Genomic DNA, 12271 nt, shown 5'->3' on the forward strand with positions numbered 1-12271 from the left:
CATTATGGTAATAAAATGAGCAATGCTAATAGATTGTCTATAAATATTAACAGGATGCTGCACAACTGGACTTCCCTGTACTCCACCCAATACGGGAACTATTGCAGCAAAAAAAGTGTGATTATAATAACTGGCCATGCAGCAGTGTTGTAATAAGAACAATAAAATCCTAATTAGTATTCCATGTTACACCCAGGGAATCTTGCATATAAAGAAATCACTCCCTTTACACAAGCTGCTGTCTACAATTTCTTTTCTTTCTTCAGCATGTCCTACAGTTGTGTGAAAGGTGGAGGTCATACAGTAACATCAGATTTCAATGAGATCAAGTGCAAGCTTTGCGAGTTATCGGGTAAAACATGTCCAAGTTGTAGCAATGTAGCTAGGGTTTCTAGCAGTGCCTTACCTGGTGTTGGTGGTGGCTTTGGTGCTGGTGGCTATGGTGCTGGTAGTGGTGGCTATTGTGGTGGTGGTGGCTATGGTGGTGGTTTTAGTAATATTTACTGCATGCTTTGCAGGGCGAGGGGCATTATATGTGCAGGGTGTTGCAATGTAGCTAAGACTGCTAGCAGTGCCTTTACTGGTGGCTTTGGTGGTGGCTTTGGTGGTGGTTTTGTTGGTAACTATGGTGGTGGCTTTGGTGTTGATGGCTTTGGTGGAGGCTCAAGTGGTGCTGGAGGACAATATGATAGCAGCTTCTCTGAGAACAAGAAGGAAACCATGCAGAATCTTAATGATCGTTTGGCCAACTACCTGGACAAAGTGAGAGCGCTGGAGACAGCCAATGCTGAACTGGAACGCAAGATTAAAGAATGGTATGAAAAGCAACACACTACCAGTGATGGAGGAAAGGACTACAGCAAATATTTGTCATTAATCGATGAACTTAACATGAAGGTAAGTTGCTAGAAGAGTCTGCACTGTAATAAAATCAAAATGTAACTTTTCTCTATTTGAGGTTATACTTTATTTTGGTTAAGTAGAGCACAATACAAAGGCTATAATAGGACATGGGGCCATGCTTGGACAATATATTGCCCCACAGTAGTGAGCAGACTTCTCCAGTGAAACCCTCCAGTCAAACAAGGCCTATTAGGAGCAGTGACAGTTGCGCATGTATGTTTTGTTCCCTTTTTGTCCTGTGTCCTACTTTTATTGTTAGTGGAACCAACTTTTCAACCTGCCTTCTGAAATGGCTGAAGAATGCACATGCACACTATAGTGCTCACTGCTATCAAGCAGAAATCACAGCACAGATTATCTGGATGGATTCCTGTAAGCCTACATTTTCAGTGATGATTGAAATGGGTGACACCTAGGTGGTGACTATGAAGCAATGGTGAAAAAATTGTGATTACTCTAAGAGCAAACCTAATTATATGGGGTGACGCACTGATTGATTGAAACTGTATGGTTATCAGGTCACAGAATAATCAAAAGGAGCACACTAAAATCACATAAAACCAAACTATACAAGCATATACACATTTTAATGACTTGAAAATATATTTGTTCTATATTCATTCTGTAGTTCTTTATAGAGTCATGAATGGCCTTTGAACAGTACCTGGAATGCTCCCATGTGCCCTTTAGAATCTGTTAGTCAGCTAGTTGAGTCTCCTGCTGGACAAAGGCTCGTTCCATATGCATATTTACTTGGCAGCATAATGGATACCAAAATTATATTATTATGATTTTACTGCCTCAAGTATCTTGATCTGCTCTTCTCTGGCCTATGGCTTAGATCTATACTACAAGACACGAGGGGTGCTAATGTTCCAGGGCCTAGCCTCCCATGGAGGGCCTCATTGGCAAAAATAATATAATTGATATTGCCCAATAGTATGAAAAAGAAACTACAACATAGAAGGGAAAACACAAAATTCTAAGTGCAGGGGATGAGAGATATGGTTAATATGATGACTGTAGGAGTTTAGAAGCATCAACATGTGGTGGTCCTACAATGATGGGTATGCATGTGACTTTTGCAGATACTAAATGCAACTGTAGACAATGCGGAAATCGCCCTACATGGTGAAAATGCCAGACTGGCTGTTGACGACTTCAAATTAAAGTGAGTTGGCCCTAAATAATATCCGGCCTCATGTAAAGCAGACATTCTTGCATGGTTTAATCAGTGTATAATATGTTAAATTGCATTGTTCATATCTTGACAGGTATGAGAATGAGTTGTCCCTTTACCAGACAGTGGAAACTGATATAAATGGCCTGCGCAAAGTCATGGATGAGCTTACCCTGTCCAAATCTGATCTGGAATCTCAGCTTGAGAGCCTCAGAGAGGAACTGGCCTATCTTAAGAAGAATCACGACGAAGTAAGCCTTTACAATAAAATAACACCTATATTCTCTCAAATTTTTTGGGAGCCATTGAACAAAAGGTTTCAGAAAAACAATGAATAATAAATAATTTGTTGCGTGTTTTGGCCTTAAAACGTGAGTGCATGGCTTACATGAAAATATTGCATGAACCACAATAATACATTATAAATCTCTGATAATGCTCAATATAATAACATAGCATAGTATATCAGGGACAAGGGGTTCCAATTTGTTAGTCACCCTCCCAGTAAATATAGTGGTCAACCTTATACTCTGGGCACCTCAAAAAACCAACCAGCCTGGGGTACTTTTCTTCACTGCCATCGTAATAATATTTTTGCCCTATCCCTGTCTATAATACTATTTTTAAAGCCTCAGATTACAAGGAGCACATTCAAACAGAGCATACACCCTCTGCTTGTGATAGATTTTGTTTTAAGGAACACATCTCATGAGATGACAGATTATGGGTAACCATGGGAGAGTGGAAGATTGATAACCATAGTGCCTTTGTTTTCTGGCTTGAGCTTGAGGAATGGTGCATGCCACATTAGAACTTGCTTTTGCCAGAAGATATAAGGGGGAAATTGATCTTTCACATCTTAAGTGAGAAACAATTTGAAATAAGTTGGGGGAGTTACCAATGTTGCCTCTAATTAATATTCACCATTTTGTTTATTTATTTATAAAGGAGAAAAAGGGTGTCCAAAACAATAAACTTAGCCAAGTTAACGTGGAAATGAATGCTGCACCTGGTATGGACTTGACCAAAATACTGAATGACATGAGAGCCCAGCATGAAGCACTGGCTGAGAAGAACCGCCGGGAAGCTGAAGACCGTTATAATAAATTGGTGAGAAAACTTACATACGCAAAGCCCTTGCCCTTCTGGGCACTGATTATACACACAATGAACATCTTTGAACAAGGACCCATAATGTATTTCCCTCCTTTTACATGGCACCTTACACCAGGAAACTAACCAATAGCATTTGTTGTTTTGCTTTTTCAAGAGTGCGGAACTGAGACAAAAAATATCTGCTGGGGCGGGACAAGTGCAGACAAGCAAAAGTGAAATCTCAGAACTTAAAAGAACATTCCAAGCTCTTCAAATTGAACTTCAGTCTCAAATCGCCATGGTAAAGTATAAAATAAAGATCAGTGATGAGTCTTGAATGAGGCCAGTAATGTTTAGGAGATGGCAGTAGAAGTCCAAACACTTAAACAAATACATTCTTTTTTTTTACTAAACCCTAACCCTAATTCATCTAAATGCGTGAGCCTGATTGCTCTTTGGGTTCCTCTTTCTTCTCGGCAGAAACAATCTCTGGAGATGGCCTTAGCAGAAACTGAAGGCAGTTACTGTATGAAACTGTCAAGGATTCAGGTGACCATTTCCAGCATAGAAGAAGAACTGGCACAGCTCAAAGCAGACTCGGAGTGCCAGCGCTCAGAGTACCAACAGCTCTTAGACATCAAGACAAGGCTGGAACAAGAGATTGAAACATATCGTAAACTCCTGGATGGAGAAGGGTAAGGATTATCCAGAACAGATGGTGGAGGGTAAGGATAATACAGAACCGATCTTAAACGAGAAGCAAACCCCTTATTAAGAAAAACCCTACCCCCCCCACAAAGACCGCCCTCCCCCCAGCCTAGCTGCTACCCCGGGAAAATGCCCCTAACTTTTTACTTACCCCTCAGTGCAGATTCAGGGATCGGAGTTCACAGCAGCCATCTTCCAGGTCTTCTGTAATCTGAGACTGGCAGAGCGACGCATGTGCAGTTGGAGCAATTTCCCGGTTTGCGACAACTGCACATGTGCCAAAATGGACGGAAATTGCCGAATCGCTGGAAGACGAAAACCCGGAAGATGGCTCCCGTGAACTCTGATCCCTGAAACTGCACCGAGGAGTAAGTAAAAGGTTAGGAGCATTTGTTTGGGGTAGCAGCTAGGCTGGGGATGAGGAGGGATGTATGTGGGGTAAGGGGGTAGGGTTTTTTTTTAATAAGGGGTTTGTTCCTCCTTTAAAGCTGACAATGCAGTCACATAATTTTAAAGATTTGGCTGGATTAAGCCAAATCTTGTCAAAAATCTGAGAACTGAGTCTTGGATTCGGTGCATCTCAAACAGAAAAGCCCTGATTGGTTTCTATTGGCAACTGCGCTTTTTTTTAATGTAGCACCTATGCTTCTAAATCATCCCTACAGTATTCTATTTGTTTGAAAGCTACACACTTTACATTATCACTGATATTGTCCTTTCCCAACTGTAGGAGCGGAACAGGAAATGGCTCCACTGGTTCTAGAGGTAATGGAACTATTACTGCAAGAATTCTTTAAAATTCCATAATTTCAGTGTAATCTATTTCAGTGTAATCCATTGCAAAGTGCCAAATCTAAATTGGTCCAAGTGCAAACCCAGATTTATGTATTTAAGTTCAATTTCTATCTTCTTTTAATCATTACATTACATTACATCATAAACATATTGCTAAACTTAACTAAATACATTTCTACAAATAGATTTTTAAGGTTTTTTTCTTTTGAGAAATATGTGATCATTTGTAATACTCATATTTTGATAAAGATGATTTAGATGTTTCCTCAGCCTGCCTTTTTAATATTGCAACCCCAGTTGGGAAATCTGATACAATTGTAGCTGATCACTGCTCAGCACTGACAAGAGGTTTTTGATAATAGCTCTTATATATTTATATGTGTGTGTATTTATTTATTTATTTTTTTGAACCAGTGAGAACCGTCAAAGTCATTACATTTGTTGAAGATGTGGAGAATGGAAAAGTTGTTTCAAAGGAGGAAACGGTACAGCACTTATAAACCAATCGTCCATTCTGGCCAAAGATTCTTCTTCAATGCAAGTTCCATCTTTTATTTTGCTTGACACACAATCATGTTAATAAAATGCACTTGCTTTAACCAAATATATTTCATGCCTTGATTACTTATTTGTTACAACAATTTACAACATAAACACAAAGGGTGGCACAACCCAGTTTTCTGAATTGGTCCCACTATGATATTTGTCCTCCTTTGTGGGGCAATGGCCGGCACTGAAGTGGGGTAAAAAATGTTCTATATATATCTAGGACAACTATACACTATATTACATTCAAATAAGGTTTTCACATGTTTCTAGGAGAGCTAATAAGCATTCACCCCAAATCTTACCCTTAATGATCTTAAAACTAACGATTATATCAGCATTAACTCATATTCATATCTTTAATAATCTTTAAGCCAGGCTTTAAAGAGTATCTAGAAGTGGAAATAGGCCAACCTCATCTTAACTTTCCTTCAAGTTGGACTCCCCAGCAACTGGACCATACCCCCTTGGCGACCACTGGACTAGGGTATTAATCTACTTTATGTCACTCAGGAAAGTGAAAAGCGAGTTAAACACTCCGTTCTCAGGTTCAGTTCTACTCCAGCAGTCATTGGTTTAAATAGGACAATAGCATTGAAGCTCATGCTTAAAACGCAAATTTTAGCTGCTATACTAATGGTGATGATGATGGTGCTCTGATATAAAAGATTATAAAAGCCCTCCAAAAAAGCTCTCATGTCCTAAGGATGGAGTGTTTGAAGACTGAATCACCAACTTTCCCACTTATAAAGAATATTAAAAAAAAAAGCATAATGTCGCTAAATATTTAATTACATGATAATCACCCCAAGGTTATCAAGCATTTTTAACACAGTATTTTAGAATTGTGTTTACAGTGGAATTTCCTTAATCCATTTAAGGAAGTCGAAGGATATGCAAGATCTGGAGATCAGATACAGCTACTTTGGTTACATACACTGGAGAACTTATGTAGGCAATTCATTTTCTGTTTGAGAAAGGCTCACGATTACCTTAAATGTTATGGAAGTCATGATGTATTAAAGTAACAAATGAAGATGCTGCGTACTGTCCTCCATCTGTTCCAGCTGAACTTTCATTTCTTAAAGAAACAAACTTTGCCCCTGGACTGAAGATCTTTTTGGGCAACACACTTTGGGGTTGATTCACTAACGGGCAAATTTGCGCCAGCGTCAGCTTCGCACACCTCGCACCACTTCACCAGGCCGCAAATGCACTACGACTATGCTAATTCACTAAGTGCATAAAATAAGCACATACTCACAGGCATATGTATATGTTGCTTGCATTCAAGAACATTGTATTAATAAAGGGCCAGTTGGGGGCAGTATATGGGCACATTCTAGCTTGTGCATCATTTTGACATGGAAGCTAAGGCACCAACAGGCACAAGATGCAGTGAGGCCTAGTAGTTCGGCCAATGTGGGCATTAAGAAGAGGGCTGTGCCCTTTATGCCAGTATAAGATGCAAAGCACTGGATGAAAAAATGCCACAGGTTCAAGTGCTTTGTGGATTAGACCCAAAGAGCATTTCTGCCTGAAAACAATGCATTTGGGCAATTTATTGTGGTGTTTCTTTTCATGCTAAACGCATTGTAATCCGTGGGTGTTTTTTCCCATGCAAAATACATTGACATCAATGAGTATTTTATTTGTGTGTGTTTTTCATTTAATTTGCTATTATGTACAAGCCAGGGCTGGGTTCATATATGGCGCTACCCTGGTCACGTGGCCCCTTGCTTCCCAACCTCCTTCTCAACCATAGTAGTAGTAATGTACCTGTCTACATGAATTGGGATGGGGGGAAAGTGTCTGAAGTGGCTCAAACCAGGTTGTATAACTTGTAAGATCCTCTGAGCCAACTTTCACGCCTTAATTGCATTATGCAAATACATTTTTACTATATGCTGCAGACCAGTTCTTCCTTGTACTCCACCCAGCAAATAATTTGGGATGAAAATAACCAGCCATGTAGCATTGTTACAATGTTATATTATAATTCATATTATAAATCATAATTAATATTCCACGTCACACCCACAACTTATCGAATATAAATGATCCATCCTTAGTCCAGCAACTGTTTTCTACACCTAACAGGTTGTTCCTTTCCTAAGCATGTCTGACAATCTTGTGAAAGGCAGATGTAGTGGAGCGGAAAATCTTCCCAAAATATTTGATTTCCAGCCGATTAGCTGTGAGATGTGCAAATTAACAGGCTGGCCTTGTAAAGATTGTAAGGCTTTCAATAATGCTATTGATAAGCATCTGTTAGCTGGGATTGATAGCAGCGCCGAAAGTGGAGTAGACAATGGTCGTTTTGGCAGTGGCTTTGCTGCAGCTTGTCCAATCCGCTGTGAGCTGTGTAAATTAATTAACTGGCCTTCTACAGGTTGTGAGTCCTACAATAATGCTATTGATAATAAACTCTTAGCTAGGGTTTCTGGTTTTAGTGGTGTACTTAGGGCTAGCGTTGGTCATGGTTTTCTTGGTGGAAATTTGCATGAAATTAGCAGTGCAGGAGGACAATATGACCCCAGCTTCTCAGGGGTCAAGAAGGAAACCATGCAGACTTATAATGATCATTTGGCCAACTACCTGAACAAAGTCAGTGCTCTGGAGGCTGTTGGTGCTGATGGTTTTGGTGCAGGTGGTGGTTATGGTGGTACCTTTGGTAATGCCTGTAGTGGAGGTGGAAATATAGGGGTCTTGGTGGTTAATGAGAAGCAAACCATGCAAAATCTTAATGATCGCTTGGCTGCGTACCTGGACAAAGTCCATGAACTGGAGGTAGCAAATGCTGAACTGGAACACAAGATTAAAGAGTGGTATGACAAACAACACACTACTAGTGATGGAGGAAAGGACTACAGCACATATTTCTCATTAATCGATGAACTAAATATGAAGGTAAGATGATAAAAATAATAAAATCAAAATTAAAATGTACTATTTTAAAAATATCTATATATTAGGTAAAAGGTATTGACATAATGACAGTATTAGCAATGATAATTGAAAAGGGCGAGGTCTGGGTTGTGATTATAATAAGTTTGTGAGGCAATAGTACATACCTAGGTGGTAGGTGACCTAAATTGAATGAGAGAACAAAAGCACATAAATCAAGACTGGACGAATCTTATACAGTTTAAAGATTACCATTCCTACAATAAACCATTTCATGGCAACAACTACCTAAGAGGAAGCTGTATTCCAGATGAATGAATGACATTTGATACCTGTAACCAGGTTTATTTAGAAACCATTCTTCTATTGCCCTATTTTCAACATTATATTTAAATGCATGGAAACCTATTTACCTTTTTTGGTGTTACTGGTCCATCAATGGTCAGCTGAAGCTTTGGTACAACTTTCCCCAATAACACAGATTGATCACTGACCTGCACTAGAATCATAGCCCATCCTTCTAGCTAATGAAGGAAGACCATCAGGCACACTCCATGATGAGTCCTGCAAGTGGGCTAGGCCAGATAGCTGCAACTGGCAGAAGAAACACTTGTGTTTTTATGGAAATAAGTTCATCATACCAGCTCAGACCTACAGATATGCCATAGAAGTCAAAAGGAAGTAAATTTCATTTAGGGAAATATATATGTGGTCTGTTATAAATGGAATGAATTTTGAAAAGTCAGTCCTTTCACTAAAGTTAGCAACAGAGATGCACATGTGACTTTTGCAGATCCTTAATGCAACAAAAGACAATACAGGAATCACCCTAGAGGCTTACAATTCTAGGCTGGCTGCGGAGGACTTCAAACTCATGTGAGTGAATCTATTTTCACCATGTCACAGGGGGTTGTCCTCCCCAAAAATGTATTTTTGTATAGTGAAAGTAAATATGATTCTAAGCTACTTCCCAATATACATTTCTTACAGATTTCAAGTGGTCAAGTTATTTGTAAATATAATTGCTGGAGATACCTGTTGGCTGTTTCTATTTTCCGTCCTCTTGGCTCTTCCTCCCTTCAAAGCTCATCAAAATAATCACATATCTTTCATACAATATATAAGGCAGACGTTGCATGTTATGCAATTGAAGTGCAGAATTTATATACACTACATTGAATTGTTCATATTTTGACAGGTATGAGAAAGAGTGGGACCTTTCCCTGGCAGTGGAAACCAATACCAGTGATCTACGTAGAGTCATGGATGATCTTACCCTTGTTAAGTTTGACCTGGAATCCCAGCTTGAGAGCCTAATTGAGGAAAATGTTTTTATCAAGAAGAATCATGATGATGTAAGCATCTACTTTAAATTACATGGAAACCTCTTTATTAGGGGGGCCATGCGCACAAACCTATCTTTGTGCATACTTTACAAAACCATGTAAATTATGGGAAGGTCCAAGAAACACTGAATAATCTTTTTGTGTGCAATACAATTTGTTGTGTGTGTCACCCTCAAAGTTCAGTGTGTAGTTGCAGAACTACTCCTGAGTACTCCCCACTTGACTACCCACAGTCTGGCTGGTATCACCTGGTGAACTATCCACATACCTGTAGGGCTCATTCTCTTTCTACCACTTCCTCTAGGATATCTTGCCTTCCCCTTATCAAGGGCTCCTGTCTCAGGATCTCCAGCAGCATCTGCCCCTTCATAAAGTGGAAATTATCAGGTCAAGGATAAATTTAGGACAAAGGTGAAGCATTTTATGTCAGTCTTGCACTGAGGACCTTCTAGAAAAGCAGCAAATCAGGCAGGTCTTCTTTTATTGCTGCAGAGCATCAGAAAAGTGAAGTCACAAAAACTGGTGGAACATTTAAATAAATACATACAGAATTACACAGTTCTGGTTTTCTTACTACCAACCACTAACCTTCCTGAGTCCCATGGTTGGTGGCATAGCACTTTCCTAGGCTTTATTATAGAGATGTACTGTAGATATATACATAGATTATATAAATTCTGTATTTTATTTATAGGAGATGAAGGGTGCCACAAAGACTACATTTGGCCAAGTTAATGTGGAAATGAATGCCGAGCCTGGTATGGACCTGACCAAGATACTCAATGACATGAGAGAGCGGCATGAAGCATTGGCTGAGAAGAACCGCTGGGAAATTGAGGAACGTTTTAACAAAATGGTAAGATTTATTATGGAATTATAGTGAAAGTCATATACTTATACACCCAGACCCTATTCAATTATTTCCTTGCTGTTTTGTATTTCCTCGAAGACTGCAGACCTGAGACAACAAATATCTGTAGGGGTGGGACAAGTACAGACTAGCAAAAGTGAAATCTCAGAACATAAAAGAACACTCCAAGCACTTGAAATTGACTTCCAGTCCAAAATCGCCATGGTAATGTATAAAAAATACAATAAATACACTACTGCAGCTTTTGATTGTGATCTTGGACAACATAAATAAAAAGGGTGCTGGAACATCAGATTCCACAACAATTGCTGTGTGGTGGCTTTATGAAAAGCCAAAAAGTTGTTTCTAGCAATAATGATAGTTACCTCAATCAAATTGTTCCTTCAGGATTCCCAAGTTCATTATTTAATAATAGATCTTTGGGTTCACATCAAATCCTACACTGTAGATGCAATCAACTGGGAACATCCCATTAATCAATGAGAAGACTGTTTAAAAAAAAAAATTCTACCTGGCAGAAACAATCGCTGGAGTTGACTTTGGCAGAAATTGAGGGCAGTTACTGTAGGAAACTGTCAAGGCTACAGGTGACCATTTCCAGTATTGAAGAACAGCTGGCACAGATCATAGCAGACTCGGAATGCCAGCGCTTACAGTACCAACTGCTCTTAGACATGAAGTCAAGGCTGGAACAAGAGATTGAAACATATCACAAACTCCTGGAAGGTGGAGGGTAAGGATAATCCAGAACATGGCATTTACCATACTATACAGTACATTATAACTAAAATTATCCTTTCCAAACTTCAGGAGCAAACAAAGCAGAGACTTGGGACAAGGAAGAGGCAGTGGCTCTGAATCAAGCAGCAGCGTGGACCAAGGTGGTGGGGGTTCTGGCTCTTTTGATGCTGGAGGAGGTAATGGGACTATTACTGCAAAGAGTGCAATTAACTGATAGATCTGAAGAAGGACATGGAAACATCTTGACTGCTGTAATAAATTTAGGCTGCCAATTTGTTTCTGCCATAAGGCTAAGCCATCTTTTCCAAGCTTACTTGCAAGGGCCTCATATTTCTTTTGTGCCCCCCCCCAGCAGTACAAATATAGATGTTTGTGGGTATATCTGCCTCCATATTCATAGCCACAGTTGGTATCACAAGTTTTAAAGGTGGAACTATCATTAACGTAAACATCCAAGCATTTTGGCATCAGGCTCTGCCGGCCTTAGCACCATGGGTATCAATCAAGGTGTATTCAATTTAATAATGTCAGGAGCAGTGACAGTTGGATCGGGGTGTTCTTTGTCATCTTTTGTGCCTTAGGGCTTGATGTAGCTCTTCTTCACTTTATTTTTCTACTTTTTCAATTATCTCACTTTTGCCTTTTCCCTCTGTCAACCAGTTAGAAGCAGTTCACCGATCACTGACACTTAATGAATCTTAATAACAGAACAGTATTCACTATAGTGTTTCATTTTGTTTTATTTAACCAGTGAGAACCATCAAAGTGAAAAAAATTGTTGAAGACGCGGTGGATGGAAAGGTTGTGTCAATGGAGGAAGTGGTACAGAAGTTATAAACCAATATAATTACCATTCCCTTTAAGGAAAGGACTTTATACACTGCACCATCATCCAATAAAAAAATGTTTTGCCTGTATTGTCTGTGCATATTGAATGCCTCTCTTCCTTATTCATTTGGCTTCACAAGTGACTTGCTGGGCCACTAATAGAAAATCATCTATCAATACAATTACCCTGTACAGTACTATAACCCTTTAGAAAATGAGAGACACCTTTGTTCTTACCTGTCCAAAAAAGGTTGAAGAAATGATTCCAGTATTTGTTCTCCATAATGTCACCAGAATAGAATACTGTAAATGTTAGCCTGTTAGTCATTAATAACCCTGTGGGACACGTTT

The 12271-nt window shown here is 39.4% G+C and overlaps 2 protein-coding genes across 2 annotated transcripts; both read left to right on the forward strand.

Annotated features, from left to right (window-relative positions):
- The first annotated feature begins 238 nt into the window (after positions 1-238).
- On the forward strand, positions 239-5287 carry krt55.L (keratin 55 L homeolog). The gene is given in 8 exon segments (NM_001085569.1): positions 239-897; positions 1992-2074; positions 2178-2334; positions 3032-3193; positions 3354-3479; positions 3659-3873; positions 4617-4651; positions 5096-5287. Coding segments are annotated over 8 exon segments (1494 nt in total). The 5' UTR covers positions 239-267; the 3' UTR covers positions 5182-5287.
- Positions 5288-6432: 1145 nt separating this feature from the next.
- krt54.L (keratin 54 L homeolog) lies at positions 6433-12029 on the forward strand. The gene is made up of 8 exons (XM_041576800.1): positions 6433-8137; positions 8928-9010; positions 9333-9489; positions 10175-10336; positions 10430-10555; positions 10870-11084; positions 11162-11268; positions 11844-12029. Exons 1-8 carry the CDS (start codon positions 7346-7348, stop codon positions 11927-11929), a joined length of 1728 nt encoding a protein of 575 aa, XP_041432734.1. The 5' UTR covers positions 6433-7345; the 3' UTR covers positions 11930-12029.
- The last annotated feature ends 242 nt before the right edge of the window (positions 12030-12271 follow it).

The sequence above is a fragment of the Xenopus laevis genome, chromosome 9_10L, assembly GCF_017654675.1.
Source record: "Xenopus laevis strain J_2021 chromosome 9_10L, Xenopus_laevis_v10.1, whole genome shotgun sequence".
Taxonomy (NCBI): domain Eukaryota; kingdom Metazoa; phylum Chordata; class Amphibia; order Anura; family Pipidae; genus Xenopus; species Xenopus laevis.

Bases quoted from the DNA above. Each gene is read 5' to 3' on its own strand.
- krt54.L (XM_041576800.1), top strand. From the start codon at position 7,346: ATGTCTGACAATCTTGTGAAAGGCAGATGTAGTGGAGCGGAAAATCTT. The intron at 9,490-10,174 runs GTAAGCATCTAC...TTTTATTTATAG, and splicing joins TCAAGAAGAATCATGATGAT to GAGATGAAGGGTGCCACAAA. The intron at 11,269-11,843 runs GTAATGGGACTA...TTATTTAACCAG, and splicing joins CTCTTTTGATGCTGGAGGAG to TGAGAACCATCAAAGTGAAA.